Below are 19,104 nucleotides of genomic sequence, written 5' to 3'. Positions count from 1 at the left end.
CTATATAATAATCCTATATAATAAAGAGGTAATGTCAAATTGACCCTCAGGCTCTCACAAGATGACTGCCTATGACAGGGAGGTTAGTGAGAGATGATCAAATGACTGAAGAAGCAGGCTGTGTGGGGCGACCAGGCTGGCAGTTAGGGGCAACCAGGCTGGCAGAGGGGGACAGTTGGGGGTGATTAGGCTGGCAGGGGGGACAGTGAGAGATGACTAGGCTGGTAGGGGGGCAGTTGAGGATGGCCAGGCCAGCAGGAGGGGTCAGTTAGGGGTGACCAGGCTGGCAGAGGGGGCAGTTGGGAGCAACCAAGTTGGGCAGGGGAGGCAGAAAGGGGTGGCCAGGCTGGCGGGGGGGGGGGCAGTTTAAGAGTGACCAGGTCAGCAGGGAAGGGGCTCTTGGGGGCAACCAAGCAGGCAGGCAGGCAGGTGAACGATTAAGAGCCAGCAGTCCAGGATTATCAGACATCCCCCAAGGGGTCCCAGATTGGAGAGGGTGCAGGGTGCAGGCTTGGCTGAGCTCCCCACCCTCAATGCATGAATTTCATGCACCGGGCCTCTAGTAATGCGTAAAATAAGGTGCAAAGCTGCCATTCTCTGAAGCACTTTCTGACTCCGTTGAGGTTTTGCTTCCCAACAGTTGTTGTCAGTTTGGCTCAGATAAGCTAATACAAGTTATCTGCAGGTTTAAAGGTTTCTCACAGTGACACAGCATTGCAGGAAGGTCTACCTGGCAGGGCTGCCCATAGGGTTGCCAAGCTCTGCCTGCTCTTGGAGGCTGAGGTGGCAAGTGGCCCTTACTAAAATGGGAGTGGTTTTCTGAGTGTGTGTGTGTGTGTGTGTGTGTGTGTGTGTGTGTGGTGTTAGGCTCACTCTGGTTCCTGTTTACTGCTCAGATGTCACCCTACAGAGTCAAGAAGCTTCTGGAAGCGTGTCCTGGGAATGTCCAGTGGAGACAACTAGAGGCCCCCGGGCCATGCTTTCCAGGGTGGTGAGCATCTCCCACCAGGAGGACAGGTTAAGGGCGGGTGAGAGCTTGTGTGGGTCCCCCAGTGCCGAGAGGACAGGAGAACCGGTGCCTGCAGGAAAGCTTTTATTCCCGCCAGGTGAGCCGCTGCCCGGGTCAGCCCTCCTCGGGGACGCTGAGCCGCTCCTTCACGCCACAGGCCACCACCGCGAAGAAGAACTCGGGGAAGAAGGTGCGCAGGTACACGGCGGCCTTGGGGACGGGGTTGGCCATGAACACCTCCTGCTTCTTCCGCCTCACAGTGCGCATCACCTCCTCGGCCACGTCCACGGGGTGTGCCCCGTAGGTCAGCTTCCTGGAAAAGACTGAAGAGCCCCGGCGAGGGCACGGGTTCGAGCCTCCGCAGGAGCAAGCTGGCCAGGCCCCTCTGCACGCCCAAAGACAGGGCCGCGTGTGCCAGGCCTGGAATCAGGGGCTCGGGTGGCTCTGCCTTCCCCTGGCCGGAGGCCCTGGGCAGACACTTTACGCCTCAGCTTCCTCCTCTGTAAAGTGGGCACAGCTTCCAGCCCTGTTAACGTCACAGGGACCGTAGGAGGGACGAGAGGGGGCTGGGAAAACCTAAAGGCGTTGGGGGAACTCAGGGGATGCTGCTGATTGCCGCTGCTTCTGTGGTCTGCCACCTGGACTCACGCCCCATTGTGGTCCACCCTGCCTCCCTAAGGTAGAGAGTTCCTGGGAAGGCACATGGGCATCTCTTTAATTACTGTCAGCTGAATCCAGTGGCGTTGGCAAAAACATCCACTGGAAACATGCTTTGCCAAAAGGCAGGTGTGTTGTCAGCTTGACCTTCAGCCCAGGTGCTGGGGGTGGGTTTTGCTATTTAAATCCAGCCATGCAGGAAGGAATACGACTCGGGCCCACCCAAGAATGCACACAATCTCCTTTGTGACTTTTAGTAAAACTAAAAGTTTTACTCAATCTCCTCTTGACTTTTAGTAAAACTTCCTGTTTTTTTTTTTTTTTTTTTGCTGTCTAAAATAAACACGCTGTATTGGCTCAGGGTCCCTGTCCCCGTCAGAGGACAGTGGTCCCACCCGGCCCCAGCTTTTTCATTCTATTTCTGTGTCTGTCTCTTTCATTTCATGTCTCAGTCCTCAGCCACCTCTACTCAGAAACCGGACTGCTCTCCAGCCACACTGGACGAGGAAAAGAGAAATATTTACACCCTAATGTGGACTGAGCGGTGGGCAGAGGGCAGCGTGGAGAGCATTCTAGCTTCACAATAATAATAATGAGCTGAGACCTGCTCCAAGCCTTCTAGGAGCCAGGGCCCTCATTCCCCCAATGACTCCATGGGGTGGAGAGCACCATCCCTCATTTTCTAGACGGGAAGCCGAGGCAGGAGGTGAAGGGAATGGCTGTTATCGAGCATGTAGCATGTGACAGAGGCACGCTGCAGACGCAGGCAGCCTGGCTCCAGACTCGCAGCCTCTAGGAGAGGGGAGCAGGCTGTTCTCAACGACCAAGCCTGGGGAACTGAGGCTCAGAGACAGGCCGCTCCATGGCCACGGCCACAGAGCCTGTGAGCCACTGAGTCCGATTGGCCCTGGCTGCAGGCTACAGGTTAGGATTCTCTCCACCTGGTGCCTCTGGTCTGAGTTTTGGGGCCCCTCCCTGCCATTGGGTGGTGCAAGGAGCCCGCCTCCCAGTCTCATGCTTCTGGAAGACACCCTTTACCTCCCCCAGGCCCAATAAACTCAGGCTGTCCTGGAGGTACACCCTATGGCCCCCCGCTTTGCCCCCAGCCCTCCCCACTGTCCCTCTGGCTCCCGGGGGAAAGCTCACATTTGCAGATGGAGGCCTGCCAGCCGCCCTGGCCCGGGAGCACGTTGGAGGACCGGATGAACGTGGGGCTCACGGTGCTGACCACCACGTCATACTCCTCCACTTCGGCTCGGAGGCAGTCGAAGAAGCCGAGTGCCGCATGCTTGGAGGCAGCATCTGGGGGGGAAAGCAGCCAGCAGGGTGTGTGTGTGTGTGTGTGTGTGTGTGTGTGTGTGTGTGTGTGTCAGGGCGCAACCCCGCTCTGAGGAGAACATGGGGACAGGGCGCCCAGCACACAGTCCTACCAGCTCCTCTGGGTGGGGGGCCTGGGACCCACTTCATGGGGAGGAGAGCAGCCCTGTGAGGGGTGGGGGCAGGGCCAGAGCTGGGGTGGCCCACTTGCCCACTGCGCAGCTTCGGGCAAATCACTTTACATTCCTCAGGCTCCGTTTTCTTTCTTTCTTTCTTTCTTTCTTTCTTTCTTTCTTTCTTTCTTTCTTTCTTTCTTTCTTTCTTTCTTTCTTTCTCTCTCTCTCTTTCTTTCTTTCTCTCTTTCTTTCTTTCTTTTTTTAAAAATATATTTTATTGATTTTTTACAGAGAGGAAGGGAGAGAGATAGAGAGCTAGAAACGTCGATGAGAGAGAAACATCGACCAACTGCCTCTTGCACACCCCCTACCGGGCATGTGCCTGCAACCAATGTACATGCCCTTGACCGGAATCAAACCTGGGACCTTTCAGTCTGCAGACTGACACTCTACCACTGAGCCAAACCGGCTTCGGCTCCGCTTTCTTATCTTTAAAATGGGGATGGGCCCGGCTGGTGTGGCTCAGTGGTTGAGTGTCAACCCTTGAATCAAGAGGTTATGAAGAGATTCATGGTCAAGGCTCATGCCTGGGTTTCAGGCTCGCTCCCCAGTAAGGGCCGTGCCGGAGGCAGCCGGTGCATGTTTCTCTCTCATCCATGATTCTATCCCTCTCCCTTCCTTTCTCTCTAAAAATCAATAAAAACATATTTTTTAAAATATGGGAATATGTGACCCTTGCCAAGTTGTGAAGATTGAATGAGACGTCTATCACGTGCCTGGCCCACACGGGAGCTCCCCTTCCTCGCCAAAAAGGCTGTGAAATGGGGCAGCTGCCTTGGAAAACAGCCCGGCAGCTCCTGAAACTGCGAGGTGTTCCCACACGAGCAATGAAAACATGTGTCTCCCTAGTTGGTGTAGCTCAGTGGATAGAGCGTTGGCCTTCGGACTGAAGGGTCCCAGGTTCAATTTCGGTCAAGGGCATGTACCTTGGTTGTGGGCACATCCCTAGTAGGGAGTGTGCAGGAGGCAGCTGATCGATGTTTCTCTCTCATCGATGTTTCTAACTCTCTATTCCTCTCCCTTCCTCTCTGTAAAAATCAATAAGATATATATATATTTTAAAAATTATTAAAAAAAAAATTTTTTTTTTAAAGGAACAGAGCTCATGGGTGAACCTTGAAACATCCAGCTGAGTGAAGGAAGCCGGCCCCAAAGGCCCTCACATTGCACGCCTCCGTCTGTGTGAAATGTGAAGTCACGGTGACGATTGGGCTGGGCTGTGCGCCCCTGTCCGGAGTGTGGGGTTCCTCCGGCACTGATCAAAGTCAGCCAGGCCGTGTCCTGACACTGACAGAGGAGCCCCTGGGAGCGGGCCCTTACGTTCATGTCTCCGTGTCCACCGGAGGCACCTTCGGGCTGTCGGTGCTCAAAATAGGAACTGAAAGGATGAGAGGAAATGCAACAGACCATTTCACTTTGGGACCTTCTCCCGTGGGACCATAGGCCTCGTCCTTGACCCAACACCTCTTGTTCTATAAGACAGGGAAGGCAGAGCATGGCTGTCTTGGCAACTTACAGGCTGTGCGGAACGGGACTCCGAGCTTGCCTTGGATGTTGTTCACTAACACGATTTGGCCCGTCCTCCGGGAGATCATGTTGGGCAGCAGGACTGCAGAGCACAGGACAGTGGTCAAGGTTAAACGTTTGAAGCAAGTTGGCAGTAACAGGCAGACCTCCCCCAGGCCCATTTCTCCAGGGCTCCTCCGTCTCCCTGGTGACAGGATGAGGATGGAGCGGACTCTCAGCCACCACCTGTCCAGTTTTCCGAAGAGTGGGCTGGTCTCAACTGGTGAGCTGCTGGGTGCCTTTAAATGACCCGCCCAGGTGCGCAGTGACACGATTTCAATAGTGAGGGAGTTAACCCTTTTCAGTTCTCCTCTCCCCGCTAGGAGGAAGTCTGCTGTTGGTTCTAATGTGCGGTCAGCACCTCCTGCAGGTGCTAATCTTTTAACAAAGAGAGAGAAGACCTCAGCCCTTGGGAGAATTTTCTACTTTGTTTTGATGTCAGGTTTTCTTCTATTTATGCGGAGAGAAAGGGGCTTCTCATTTATGGTGGTATTAGAAAGATTTCCTCCCAAAACAAATTACTTTAAAATGGAGAGAATTCAGGTGGAAGAGTTAAAAGTTAAAAGACTCAATTTTCTGATGGCCAACTGAATCCAGTGCCTGCGTGCTCGAGGCGGGCGCTCGGAGACACCATCAGGGAGTGGAGTCGGCACATTAGAGGTGCAGCCAGGGAGACACCCAGCCCTGGCCTCCCCACTCCATTGTGCGTTCCTCACTTGAATGTCCACCCTGACACCCCCCGCCCCGCCCCGAGGTTAACTGCAGGGCATGGTGTGGTGTGTCCCTGGGGGCTGGGCGGGAGGTTCTTCGTATCTCTGGGCACCCTGTCAGAGCTCTGGGAGGTCATCTTTCGGCGTGACATATTTTTCCCTCCTGTGTCATCGTAGCTATTAGCATGGAGATCCTGGCTCCCTCAGCCTCCCCCTGGGAGCCCCACTCCCTACACATAGAAATTCTCCAGGCTTAGATGCTCCCTCTTGGGCTTCTGCTTTGCTAACCTTTCTATAGGGAAGGGACTTCAACTCTCGGTTCTATCCCATGTCCTCTCCAGCCCTGACCCCGCTGGGCTTCAGACCTGCATTTGAACTTGGCAATGAAAAATGCTCACACAGGAACCCCCACTTGACCCTTAAAAGGGATCCCTGCCCTCCCCGTGTCTTGCAAAGGGAGCGACAGTATTCTGGGTCCTCTTGGACTTGGGGATAAACCGTTTTCCTTTTCGTTGCTGAGGATAGAAGCTCTCCCTTTACAAAAACTGTCATGGTTAGGAGCAGATCAACGGCAAGGCTGATGGGTGGAAATCGATGCAGAGCATGGAACAACGTGCAGAGATTGGGATGGGGTCGGAAGGGAGCCATGGGTATGATGAGGGGAAGGGCTTGGGGACGGGCCTCACAGAGAGGGAGGCTGGATAGACCAGGAAGATATTTCCAAAGCCCCCTTCCTCCCATCAGCATTGACAGTCAGAATGTCGAAGGCTTTCACCACATAAGTAGGGATTTTCTGAGGGGCTGGAGACGCCTTCTAGAATTGGATGACCATCTGTCTACATAAAGGAGCCCTCTCTCGCAGCGGGCGGCCCAGAAATCCAGAGGAAGGTCAGACTCACGAGACCTTTGGTCAGTGTGATGGGCCCAAAGTAGTTGGCATCCATGATCCTCCTGTCCAGCTCCAGGGAGATCTTGTCGGCGGGCCCCTTCACCTTCAGGCTGGCGTTGTGGATGAGGATGTCCACGCAGCCGTAGCAGCCCAGGACCTCTTTGGCCACGTCCTGCACACAGCTGATGTCCGCCAGGTCTAAGAAGACCAGCTTTGGGGTGAACGTCTGCCGAGTCAACGAGACAGTCAAGACACGCGTGGGAACAGCACCTCCTCTTCACACTCTGGGGCCCTTCAACTGAAGAGCCACCTTTTTTTTTTTTATTTAAATAATGTATTTTATTGATTTTTTTACAGAGAGAAAGGGAGAGGGACAGAAAGTCATAAACACTGATGAGAGAGAAATATTGACTGGCTGCCTCCTGCATCCCCCCCCCCCCCCCCCCCCCCCCCCCCACTGGGGATGTGCCTGCAACCAAGGTACATGCCCTTGACCGGAATCGAACCTGGGACCTTTCAGTCTGCAGGCCGACGATCTATCCACTGAGCCAAATCGGTTCTGGCAGAGCCACCCTTTTTAAATTCAGAAATTCAGACACATGAAATGGCTCTGAAAACGGGTGAGGAAAAAGCAAAGTGACCACCGGAGGGAGGAAAGTGACGAGGTGCATGGGGTCCAGAGCCACCGCAGCAGCACAAATCCACACGTGCCAACGTACAGCCTCAGTCTGCACTTTTGGCCATGGGGCCACAGCGTATGATCCACGTGAGCGTGGCCCTTCACATGGGCTGTGTCCTGGTTCCAGTGGTGCTGCCATTGTTTAAAACAATGCTTTCTGGAAATGGTTTCCAAAATGGCTTACAAGTCACATCTGGTTTAAAAAACTTTTTCGCTTTAATTTTCAATTGCACTTGATATTGAATATTCTATTAGTTTCAGGTGTGTAGCATAATGACTAGACATGATATGACGTACAAAGTGACCCCCCCAATAAGTCTAGTACCTCCCTGACATCATGCAGCATTATTACGACGTTACTGCCTCCAGTCCCTAGGCCAATGGTCTGCAAACACATTAGTCAACAGAGCCAAATATCAACAGGACAACGATTGAAATGTCTTTTGAGAGCCACATTTTTAAAACTTCAACTTCTTCTAACACCACTTCTTTAAAATAGACTCACCCAGGCCATGGTATTTTGTAGAAGAGCCACACTCAAGGGGCCAAAGAGCCGCATGTGGCTCGTGAGCCACAGTTTGCCGACCACTGGCCTAGGCAGCACTTCGTTTTGTAACTGCCCACATCCAGCTTTGTAGCCAGGCATGGTGGTGAGCCCTAGACACGTGCTGTCATGTAGACTCATGTTTAGAGGGACAGGGATGAGAAAATGGATGATACCATGTGGTAAAGACAATCGCAGTGGTTAACATGCTCTAGTCCTGAGATACACCCCTGACGAGGGTCTCCTGACCAAATTTGTTTGGGAAATTACATACCCTTTTAGGAGGTACACAGTGCGCCTCATCAGCATGTCAAAGGCTCGGGAAAATCCCGTGGGAAAGTGATCAGCCAGACATGGTGGCTCACTTAGCAGGTCCCCACCATCGCCCTCAGAACCTGTGTTCACTCCTTCCCTAAGAACATCCCAGGAAACACACCTTGAAGGGTCCTGGGCTCCATCTTTCCATTTATCACACTTAGATCTGAATTATTGCTGGCTATTTCCAAAAACCAAGTTCAACATCACGGGCAAAGATTGAAAAAATCCCGAAGAGAGCGGAAAGCAGTTTCCCAGACAGCGCTCCGGAGATGCTCTGAGAAGGGCAGTGATGCTGAACTACGTGCTTACCTCCCAGGTGACTCCTTAGGAGGGTTTCACCCCACTGGTCTCTGAAGAAAACATTATTTGAGCCAAAACCAGCTTGGCTCGGTGGATAGAGCGTTGGCCCTGCGGACTGAGGGGGTCAAGGGCATGTACTTGGTTGCAGGCACATCCCAGTGGTGTGTGTGTATATGTGTGTGTGTGTGTGTATATGTGTGTGTGTGTGTGTGTGTGTGTGTGTGTGTGTGCAGGAGGCAGCTGATCGATGTTTCTCTCTCATTGATGTTTCTAACTTTCTATCCCTCTCCCTTCCTCTCTGTAAAAAGTCAATAAAATATATTAAAAAGAAAAACACAAAACACATTGTTTGAGCTCTTATGCCTATACATACCCTCCCTCTGGGCCCTCTCTGGCTCTGAATGGGGTGGAGGTGGGAGTCAGTGGCTAGAGGACACCATTTGGCCTGACCAGTGACCAGTGAATTGACCCCTAGGACTGGCAGACATGCTGTGTCTAGATTAGCGAGGTCATTGCCTTACATACCCCCAAAGGGATCCCCACATCTCCCCCCATTTGACCCAAGGGCTGCTGGTGAACAACCCGTGGAGGGTAAGTGTACCGGGAGCTGTCTGAGCTGACGGCCGGAGGCTCACCTTGCTGGGGTCAGCCACGCTGATCAGGGCGTCGTAGAGGTCCTCCAGCCGCTCCCAGTTCTTCCCGCACAGCACCAGCCTCGCGCCGCCCGTGTGGAACACCCGCGCGCACTCTGCGGGGAGAGGGAAGGAGGGCAGGGCGCACCGTGTGGATGGAGCCACGGACGGTGGGCCCCTCTGCATTGCACATTCAAAAATTCAGAGAATCTCAGAGATCAACCAAAGGGCTTGTCTGCATGCATAAAAGCCTAACCAATGGACACAGACACCAGGGGCGTGAGGGCATGAGTGGGGGTGGGGTGGGAGGGCAATGGGGGGATAAGGACACATACCTTAATCCAGCAGTCGGCAAACTCATTAGTCAACAGAGCCAAATATTAACAGCACAACGATTGGAATTTCTTTTGGGAGCTGAGTTGGCCCAGGGACTCTTAAAGGGGATATACATTTTTTAAACTTAAAACTTCTTCTAATGCCACGTCTTTGAAATAGACTCGCCCAGGCCGTGGTATTTTGTGGAAGAGCCACACTCAAGGGGCCAAAGAGCCGCATGTGGTTCTTGAGCTGCAGTTTGCCCACCACGGCCTTAATCAATAAAGAAAAAAAAGGTGTGTGTGTGGGATGGGGGTGGGGGTGGGGGAGGGAAGAATACAAAGAATCTAAAAGTCTGAGGACCCTGAGGTCTTTTTAGAGCTCATTTCACTCAACCTCCTCCCAGGGCTGGGATCAGCTCTCATTGCTGCCTTGGGGTGTGGCCTCCTGTGACAGGGAGCCCGTTGTGGGGGGAACAGCCTTTGTGCACAGGAGCGCTCTGATGATTAGAACATTCTTCATCAAACTGGACAGACGATGGCCCTGCCCAGCGAGGCCTCCTGACCACAGCCCTAAATACATCCCAGTCTTAAGATATTGGGAAGAGCCCATGTATTTTTCAGCCCAAACAGCACCAGTTTTGTTTACAGAGTCTCTGTAGATGAATACTCCAGCCAGGGTTCTTTTTATTAAAAAAGGAAACCTGCCTTAGTACACTGGACTCTGGACTAACTCCCAGCTCACCCAACACAGGACGTTCTCTCCTGGGCCGTGGCTGGGAGACACACTGCATTCTTGTGCAGCAATGACTGCTGTATAAGGACAGTGAAAGCTAACGTATCTTGGGAGCTGAGTTGTCCCAGGGACTCTTAAAGGGGATGTACATTTAATCCTTACAGTAGCCCATCTGCTGGTTGGGTGCCCTGAAGCAGAACCGGGGTGGCCAGGATTTACTGAGCGTGCTCTTCAGGGAAACCCTACCAGGAGTTAGGCTGTGGGGTCATGCCAGGCAAGGATGTGGTCCCAGGTAAAGTCTGGCTGAGGCTGAATCCAAGGAAGGCTCGGAGCAAACCCAACCGCAGAGCTGTTCTCCCTGGAGGTGGGCGGACCAACCTTTCCTACTCGGTGCCAGCCAGTCACTGACTGTGCTGCCTCCCTCTGGGGTGGGAGCAAAGGGTGTTTAACTCCTGGGCAAGACAATGACCACAGCAGACAGATGGTGAGACTTTGAGCCCCAGCAGCAACAGCACCTATCATGGAGGGGGGCGGTACCTGCTGCTGTCCCATTGCCCACCATGCAGAACGCTGCAGGTTGGCTGGGCAGCACCAGGAGGCTGGGTGTGGGGTAACGGCTCAAAGTGACCTGGCTGTGATAGTCTCCTGGAGCTTAGTAGCCGGTGCAGGGGAGAGAAGGGAGCCAGACAGTGGGCTGGGGCAGCACGGTGGGCAAGGAGTCGTGGGGGTGGAGAGAGAGCGCAATTGAGGTGGTAGAGTGAGCAACCTAAGCCAGATGGGAGCAGGGGGAAGGCAGACGGGGCCAGAGAGAGGACCAGCTGAGACCTGTGAGGCATAGAATGGGGCGGGAGGGTGGTGGTGGTGGTGGTGGTGGTGGTGATGGTGGTGGTGGTGGCAGAGCTGGGAGGAAGGGAGCTGTGGTTAATTCTTCTGATGGAGGAAAACCTGAATCAAGAAATAACCATGTTGCTTTCCTTCCCTACCTGGACCTGCCAGAATGGCTCCCACAGGAAAGGGAGGCGAGAAGGGCTGTTCTGTCATCGAGGCGGTGGAGATCAGAGAATACACCATCGCCCTTCCCAAGTGCACCCCCGGCGTGGGTTTCAGGAAGCGCGCCCTTTGGGGACTCACAGAGACCCGGGAAGTCACCAGGAAGGAGATGGGGCTCCAGTGTGCGCCCGGACACCAGGCTCCACAGAGCTGCCTGGGCCACGGGAGTAAGGACTGTCCCACACCGCATACGGCAGCCCAGGGAGGCGGCCCAGAAAGCGTGATGAGAATGAAGATTCACCAAACAGGGTCTACGGGCCTGTCACCACTTCCAAACCTACAAACAGCTAATGAGGGTGAGGACTGGCTGCTGATCATAAGAATTTAGTATTTAATGAAGTTATTTTGAATCAGTGTGAAAAGAATAGGTTATTTAAGGGTATTAAGGGTATTTTCCCTCCCACTGCTTAACTAGTTGGGAGGGAAAAAAGATCTAGATGCAATATATTGAAATGGATTAAGTAATTAAATGTAAAAACAGAACCTTAAGTAGAAACCGGTTTGGCTCAGTGGATAGAGCGTCGGCCTGCCGGGTTCGATTCCGGTCAAGGGCATGTACCCTGGTTGTGGGCACATCCCCCCAGTGGGGGAGGGGGGGGTGCAAGAGGCAGCTGACTGATGACTCTCTCGCTGATGTTTCTAACTCTCTGTCCCTCTCTCTTCCTCTCTGTAAAAAAATCAATAAAGTATATTAAAAAAAACAACAACACAGAAAAAAGACAGAACCATAAAAGAACTAGAAGGAAGGAGAGATAAATATATAGCCCTGCTCTGGGGAAAGATCATTTATGCCTGACACCAAAGGAAGAAATGATAACAGAAATGACTTATAGAGCTGTATCCTCAAAAGAGCTTCCTTTACATCAGAAAACATAAATCAAAATTAGGACCAAGACAAAGTGAGGAAACAGGATTTTAGATATACAAATAGATATACGATTCCGAAGTTAGTGGCCAGTCTAAGACGTAAATTTTCAAAGGAGTTGACTAAACCATGTTTTAAGGATCCATTTGTATCCAACAACAGGACACAAATGGATCAAGAAAGAGGAGAGGTCTTTGAAGAAGGAATTTTGGGGAAAAGAGCTGTTATGTGTTTGTCCATTTCTCCGTCCTGGAGAGAAGGTGCCAGTGGGCCCGTGTCAACAGCTGCCTAGCTCCCTGCAGCTGGGAGTCCAGACCCATGTCTGAGTCAGACCTGAGAATCGAATGGAAAGGACCATGGCCAATCCCTCCGGAGCAGAGGAGGGGAGAGCTGGCTGCTCCACGGGGTGGGTTGGTACAGCGGAGCTCCTTTGAATTCTGCCCAAGGGGAGCTGGCGGGAGGGCACTGGGTCTGAGCCGTGACTGAGCAAGCAGAGCGCAGCCCTTCACAGAAGCTGTGAGTGGATGTTCCCAGGAGAATGCTGCTGGACACAATACTACCCCCGAGGAAGACTCAGACTCGGTTTAAACATGTGCCATCTCCCAAGTGGTAGGCAAGTAAAACTGATTCCTGCTCTCCTGCTCCCTCTCCTCCCTTCCCCTTCAGGAAGAGCAGCAATCTGGCAGGTGACCTGCTCTAACGGGAAAAGCAGAGAGAGGAAAGCAAGTTTAGCTTTTATGTATTGGAGGGCATCCATTTCTGAGCCGACGCTGTGTTTTATAGCCTCAGGGTTTTGCATAAACTAGTAGTATCAGAAAAGTCATGGCACTACCTGTTTTTTTTTAAGAGAACCAACATGCAGAACAGCTGGTGTGGCTCAGTGGTTGAGCAACAACTGCTGGACCAGGAAGTCACTGGTTGTGGGCTGGGTCCCTGGTAGGTGGCATGCGGGAGGCACCAATCCATGTTTCTCTCCATCATTGATGTTTCTATCTCCTTTTCCCTCTCCCTTCTTCTCTGAAATCAATAAAAATACATTAAAAAAAACCCAAAACAGCCCTAGCCAGCTTGGCTCAGCGGATAGAGCATTGACCTGTGAACTGAAGGGTCCCAGGTTTAATTCTGGTCAAGGGCACATGCCCAGGTTGTGGGCTCGATCCCCAGTGGGGGACTTGCAGGAAACAGCCGATCCATGATTCTCTCATCATGGATGTTTCTGTCTCTCTCCCCCGCTTCCTTCCTCTCTGAAATCAATAAAAAATATATATATAAAAAAAATAAAAAATCCCAAATATCTTTTAAAAAATCAAGAGACAGAGAAGTCATTCCCCCTGCCTGTGTCACCTCAGCCCTGATGCCTGCTGGCTGCACCTGTGAACGTCACAAAGGGGCTCAAAGAGAATAGGGTGAGTGAGTGTTCCTGAGTGGGTGGGGTTCTATGTCTTGTTATTTTTACTTAAAAATTCTTTAATATCTGTGGCTTTTATAGAAACAGAATTCATTTGGAGAGAGGAAACCTTCGACGGCTCAGCTGTAATTTGAGTGGCAGCCACTGGGTGTGGGGCAGCCACGATGGTCGGGGTCTAAGAGATCAGAGAAATGAGGCTCAATATGAAATGATTACCCCGAGTCCACAGCTGGTCCCTTGAAGCCAGGACGTTAACCCAAGCAGTGAGGTTTTCCACGCTGGGCAGCCTCTTGGCCCATCCCCCTGCTGAGAAAGGAGCCTGTTGGGAAGGGCTGTCACCTGCCCATCCTCACCCGCCCTCTCAGGAAGATGGGACAAACTTACAAGCCGGGCAAGGGGGCAGGTGAGAAGCCTGTGGCCCAGAGCCAGACCAAACCTGTGGCCTTGACCTCATTAGGAGGGGCAGCCAGGAGTGTTCCTTACCACCATCCCATTTCCCCTCCTCTCTGCTAGCACCTTGGCTTTCCCAGGCCTGGGAAATGGCCCAGTGGTGCGATCGCTGCTTTGGCCCAGCACCCCCCAAAGGCACAGTCCCCAAAACTGGACGTGGTAAGGCACCAGGTGTACCCCGGTGCTCTTATTTTTACCCTTTCTCAGGTCAGCATCTGTCCTATGTCAAGCAAGTGGGCACCAGGCTTTTTCTCTATGTTGAGCCCTCAAATCTAAGATGCCATAGACTGCAAGATGCTTCCTGACACCAGAGATATTCAAATGCAAACAGATGGGAATGCTGTGAAGTGCTGTTGATTGAAAGACAATCAGTTCGATCTCAGAAATGTTTGACGGTGAATCATCGTGCATCCTAGAAGTGATGGAGCAGGCAGGGCTGTGCTCTCTGACGTGCAGTGTAAGGATTTTGAGCATTACTCTTGCTGCAGCGACAGTGAGGACCAGGTCACTCATTCTTGCCTTGGCTGCATGATGTGGGCGTGGGTGAGGGTTAGATGTCCTGATAACAGCAGTTTCCCTAGTGAACAGCTCGGCGCTGAACTCCTTGTTGCTCCCCCAGGTCAGGTCGGGTTCCCTGGGCCCAGGGCTGTGCTGTGTGCTGTGCACAGCCTGTGGCATCTGCTCAGCGCCTCTCACTTTTTTCTTGCCTTGGGCTCACGAAATGAGGCATTTTGAACCTAGAATCACTGTGGTCAGCAGCATGCTCCGGCCGGGCATTTATTTAAGGTCACACACACCCAGCTTCTCAAGTGTTCTCTAAACACTTGGACTTAATTTTTTCTGCTTTGCATTTCTTTCCAGGGGGTAGGGAAGAGGGTCCATACCATCCAGGAAAAACAACAACAACACTGACAGTAGTCACGACAGAGACTAGGCCACAGACCTCAGAAAACGCCATTTTGCCTCTGAGGTGTATACCCCGGCACTGGATTTGTACAATGTGTGGCTGAATGAGACTTAAAAAAAAAAAAGGGAGAGGCTGCTATCGCACCTCTCTTGGCAGTGAATAGAACAGGAGTTTTATCTAGTATGACGGACAGTCAGAGAGGGCTCAAAGGGACTGAGCAGGACCTAATACACATTTGCAGAATACTCTACCCAAAGCAGCAGGATGTGCATCCACTCCAAGGGGCCATTCCCCACAGCAGTGCACTTCCTGGGCCATAAAGCACACTCAACCAACTCCAAAGACTTGAAATAACAGAGTGTGTCCTCTGATCAGATTGGAATCTAGTTAGAAGTCAATAAAACAAGCACATAACAACATACTTACCCACGTGAGGGCCTTCTCTCCTCAGAAGGCCACTTTTAGAGGGTAGTCCTTACATGCACATTGTGGGGGGTACTTACTGTACACCAAGCTTTGAGCTAGGTGGTGGGAACACCTCAGGACCCCAAAACAGCCTCCAGCACAGGGGAGCCTGTGTCTAGAGACGAACCAATAAGTGCGTGGATCCCGCACAATGTGGGGAGGGCACTATCGGGTGTGTTTCTATGAGGAGCCCCGGGAACCCAGAGGCCAATTGCTCAGGGAACACCCAGGTGTCAGGGAAGAGTTGGTGATGAAGGGGCCTCGTGTGCAGCTGGCCTGATGCAGGTGGGCCTGTTCTACTTGAAGAACAAGGGTTCCCCAGAGACTGTGACTCTGAGTGTCTGTAAGTGGGGGGTCTCTGCTCCAGTTCCCCAGGACAACTGTTGCTTCCCGTTGTCCTGTGTCTGATCTGGTTGACAAATGTGTGTGTCCTGCTTTGTCCCTGTAGAGTCTACAGTAGGGGTGTCGAACTCAATCAGAGAAGGGGCCAAAATCTAAAATCCAGCCTAAATCGCGGGCCGAATGGTTTACTGAACAGTCATAAACTGTCATTGTGATGGAAACGCAGCGGAGTGCAGTGCTGACAGCGCGGTGCGGGCCACATTGCAAGGCCTGGCGGGACGGATTTGGCCCGCGGGCCTTGTGTTTGACACATGTGGTCTACAGTGTAGGTGATGGAGTGCGTGCCCCCTCCCTCTTGAGCCCTGAGTGTAAGGATGCAGGCTATCCTCCTTGGGAATTGCTTCTGGGACCCACACACGGGCCACACAGAGGACCTAGCTCATCTGCCTTACACTTAAAAAATAAATTACATGGTGAGCCCCAGGTGATCACCCACTGAAATGGAGCCCATTGTGAAGGCGGGAAGAGTGGCTCCCATTGGGGTGCCCAAGAGAATTCTCAGTGGGAGGACTAGGCATCCAGCCCCCCAGAGGGACTCCTTGGAAGGGGCAGTGCTTCTCAGCCCTCGGGATGTAGTGGGCTCGAGGGACACTTGCTTAGTGACCTAAGGATGTTGGGCAGGTGTGTTCTTCATCTGATTAATAACAAAGCCACAGCACAAATGACACCCAGACTATGTTGCGTATGGGGCTGCACTGCCCTGGTTAGGAAGGACAGAGCCAGAATCTTACAAGCCTGAGGACATCATGCCACAGATGTCGCTCGTGGAAGGGCCCTCTGAGACCTTCTAATTCCAGGGCTGCAAACATAAATGTGTCTAAGACCAGGAGGTAATGTGCTTGAGAGAACCAGGTCGAGTGTGGCACCTGAGGATCCCGGGTGGGGGTGGGTTTGGGTGCGGCACACCAGGTTCTGAGAGCATGCACGCCCGTCATTTTACCACGCTCACACTTGAGCGATATCCACTACGGCTCAGGCCGCTGCTCTGAGAGCTTTCTGTCTATTAATTCATTAGTCCCTCACAACAGTATTGTGAGGTGGAGATTACCAGTACCCCACTTGCAGGTGGGAAACCCGAGTCAGAGAAGTGACACCACCCATAGAGCCAGGAACTGAACTCAGCTCCCAAGTCAGTGCTTATAACCGGCACATCACCCCAGCTGAGGGCTCTCCATTGCAAAATTCCTGGAGACTCTACGAGGGCAAAACAAGTCACACCTGCAGACCACGTAGGCTGTGAGTTTGCAGCTGCAGAGACCTCAGTGCCCTCCTTTCTCAGGCGAGGGAGCTGCAGCCTTCAACAGAGAAGGTTTTTGCAATGTGTGACCTGCTGGCTAATGTCAGGCGCTAGGAGAGACCATGGCCTTGACCCCCACCCACTTCGCAAGCCTGCCCGCACCCCACCCTGCGGCTGCTTATCCCTCGGGGCAGGAGTGGGACCTAGTGGGGGTGAGAGCAGCTTACCCTTGCCCAGGCCCGAGATGGCGTCGGTGATCACCACCACTTTGTTCTGCACGGCCGACTTGGACCACAGCCGGGACACCTCTTGGTAGATGAAGAGAAGGCCGCTGATGCCCAGGAGCAGCAGAGGCAGGGCGAGCACTGCTGTGACCCCCATCTTGTTCTGGGGAAACGGCAAGAAGGAACTGGCTTTTGCAAAGGGTTTCCAACCAAGACACCGGGGTGGGGGAGGCCCAGGGCTGCAGCGGGCCGGCCCCCGGTGCACCAAGCCCTGAGTGCCCTCTGGGAGCCGGGCTCCCTGCAGCTCCCTCAGCTTCCGAGCTGAGCACCCTGCTAATCCCCCACCGTCTGATACATAGGAAATTACTCACGGCGTCTCTGAAAGCAGCATGAATCCAGGGGCCTGCCCTCCTGAAGATTAGTTATAAATGTAATTAAAACGAGCCTGCATTTTTGGAAGGAAATCCTTGTGTTAAGGCCACTTGCTGGGGCCCTAATGGCTATTTATAGGGCTCAGTGCACGGGAGGGCTTTCAGGGTAAATATAGTGTCTGTGCTGATACTCGGGGACACATGCTGGCCGGCTCTGGTTTCACGGCTCCTGCCAGGACTCGGACAGCTCTCTGCATGCTTGGCTATTGGAGGTGCCTCTGCAGTGCGAGGCTGGGTATCCGGGGCAGGACCTGGGATTTCAGCAGGAACATCCCGTGGGCTTCCCGTCAGGTCGCTGCTGGGTAGCTCAGACTGGCCTGGCAGGGAGCCATCGGGCCTTCCCGTTCTGGCTGGGGCTGAGAAGCATGGAAAAGCTGTTAAATGGAATGGAGCCTGTTGCAGAATAAGCCACTTGGAGGTGTGGGAGGCTTAAAATAGCATTAATATTACAATGTCTCTATGTCAAAGCTGGTTTGGTCCCTGCAGAAACTCTTTAAACTCTACTAAAGTCAGCATTAAACATGTTTTGTAAAAGTGCCTGAGGAGCTCGGAGGATGCGGCAAGGAATCGGTTTTCAGTTGAGCCCCTGCCTGCCCCTGGTGTGGCACTGAGCCCGGCTCCCTCCTCCACGTGCCCCCTGTGCCAGCAGATGGGGTCGGCTTCCCTCTCAGGCCTCAGATCATCACTGTCCCGTGACACCTTCAGCCGCATCCCCCACGGAAGGCTTCTTGTTTGAGAGCTGAGCGAGTGTGTTTGGAAACATCTCCAAGGCGTGTCGTCCTCTCTAGGCTCAGACTCTGGCTGCGTTTTGTGATAGTGACACAGGGTCTACCCACGCAGATATGCAGGGGCAATGAGTCATAGACCAAACAGGCCCTGTGGAGGGCAGCAAACCCTTCTGCTATGGGTGAAGAGAGGCCTGGGACCCAGCTTGCCTTCTCTAGACTGGGCTTATTCTGGAAAATTCCATTTTATGCCTCTTCAAATATGTGTCGTTCAACAAAACACAAAATTCCATGGGAACATCACTGGAGCCCCGACGTGCAGAAGGAACTGGGTTTTTCCCTTAATATGTGGCAGTGTGCATGTTACAGTCGCATAAGCAGAGGAAGAGATTTAAAAAAATATATATATTTTATTGATTTTTTTTTTTTTTTACAGAGAGGAAGGGAGAGAGATAAAGAGTTAGAAACATCGATGAGAGAGAGTCACCCATCAGCTGCCTCCTGCACACCCTCTACTGGAGATGTGCCCGAAATCAAGGTACATGCCCTTGACCGGAATCAAACCCAGGACCCTTCAGTCGGCAGGCTGACGCTCTATCCACTGAGCAAAACCAGTTTTGGAAGAGGAAGAGATTTTATTTGAAACATTCAGGTTTCCTGAAATGACGTGTTTACTAAACACAAATACACTTTGCAATGAATCTGAACATATCTAGCATTGCTAGAATTTGGTGATCCACACCCCGCTCCCTCTCCCCCCCCTCCCCACAACCGCAGATTATGTGTCTAACAACCTGTGGCCTCAGTAAAATGCTACTTTAAAATATAAGATAAGTTAATACAATATTGTAAGTGAGCACATTAAGGAACACGCAGTACCCTACTGCCTCAAACCAGACTGCACGCTTAGCATTGTTTATTTTTAGAAGCAAAAGTGCCTGGCAATTTAAGCACCAACATTCGAACATTTGCTCCACTTCACTGAGATAAGGTGTCATTCCATTCGACTGTTCTCCTTTTATCATTTGATTTTCCTTGCAAACTGATTTACTTTTAGGTAGAAATTTAGAAGAAAAAACACATTAAAAATAAC

At 52.3% G+C, this 19,104-nt stretch overlaps 1 protein-coding gene across 1 annotated transcript; it reads right to left on the bottom strand.

The window, feature by feature from the left end:
• Positions 1-1,078: 1,078 nt before the first annotated feature.
• Positions 1,079-17,383, bottom strand: DHRS7C (dehydrogenase/reductase 7C). The gene is made up of 7 exons (XM_036452222.2): positions 17,227-17,383; positions 16,859-17,018; positions 8,801-8,913; positions 6,340-6,550; positions 4,676-4,768; positions 2,813-2,968; positions 1,079-1,332 (listed from the first exon to the last, which is right to left on the bottom strand). Exons 2-7 carry the CDS (start codon positions 17,010-17,012, stop codon positions 1,124-1,126), a joined length of 936 nt encoding a protein of 311 aa, XP_036308115.1. The 5' UTR covers positions 17,013-17,018; positions 17,227-17,383; the 3' UTR covers positions 1,079-1,123.
• Positions 17,384-19,104: the final 1,721 nt, after the last annotated feature.

The sequence above is a fragment of the Pipistrellus kuhlii genome, unplaced genomic scaffold (genome assembly GCF_014108245.1).
Source record: "Pipistrellus kuhlii isolate mPipKuh1 unplaced genomic scaffold, mPipKuh1.p scaffold_m20_p_23, whole genome shotgun sequence".
In the NCBI taxonomy this organism is placed as follows: Eukaryota; Metazoa; Chordata; class Mammalia; order Chiroptera; family Vespertilionidae; genus Pipistrellus; species Pipistrellus kuhlii.
The sequence above is the reverse complement of the archived record's forward strand: the minus strand, read 5'-3'. Positions and strand labels throughout refer to the sequence as shown.

What these genes read in the sequence shown, in the direction of transcription:
- DHRS7C (XM_036452222.2), bottom strand. Translation starts at nt 17,012, where the DNA reads ATGGGGGTCACAGCAGTGCTCGCCCTGCCTCTGCTGCTCCTGGGCATC. An exon ending in GCGTGGCTGACCCCAGCAAG is followed by an intron (nt 6,551 to 8,800) that starts GTGAGCCTCCGG and finishes TTGACTCGGCAG; the next exon opens with ACGTTCACCCCAAAGCTGGT. An exon ending in AGTCCCGTTCCGCACAGCCT is followed by an intron (nt 2,969 to 4,675) that starts GTAAGTTGCCAA and finishes TTTCCCCCCCAG; the next exon opens with ATGCTGCCTCCAAGCATGCG.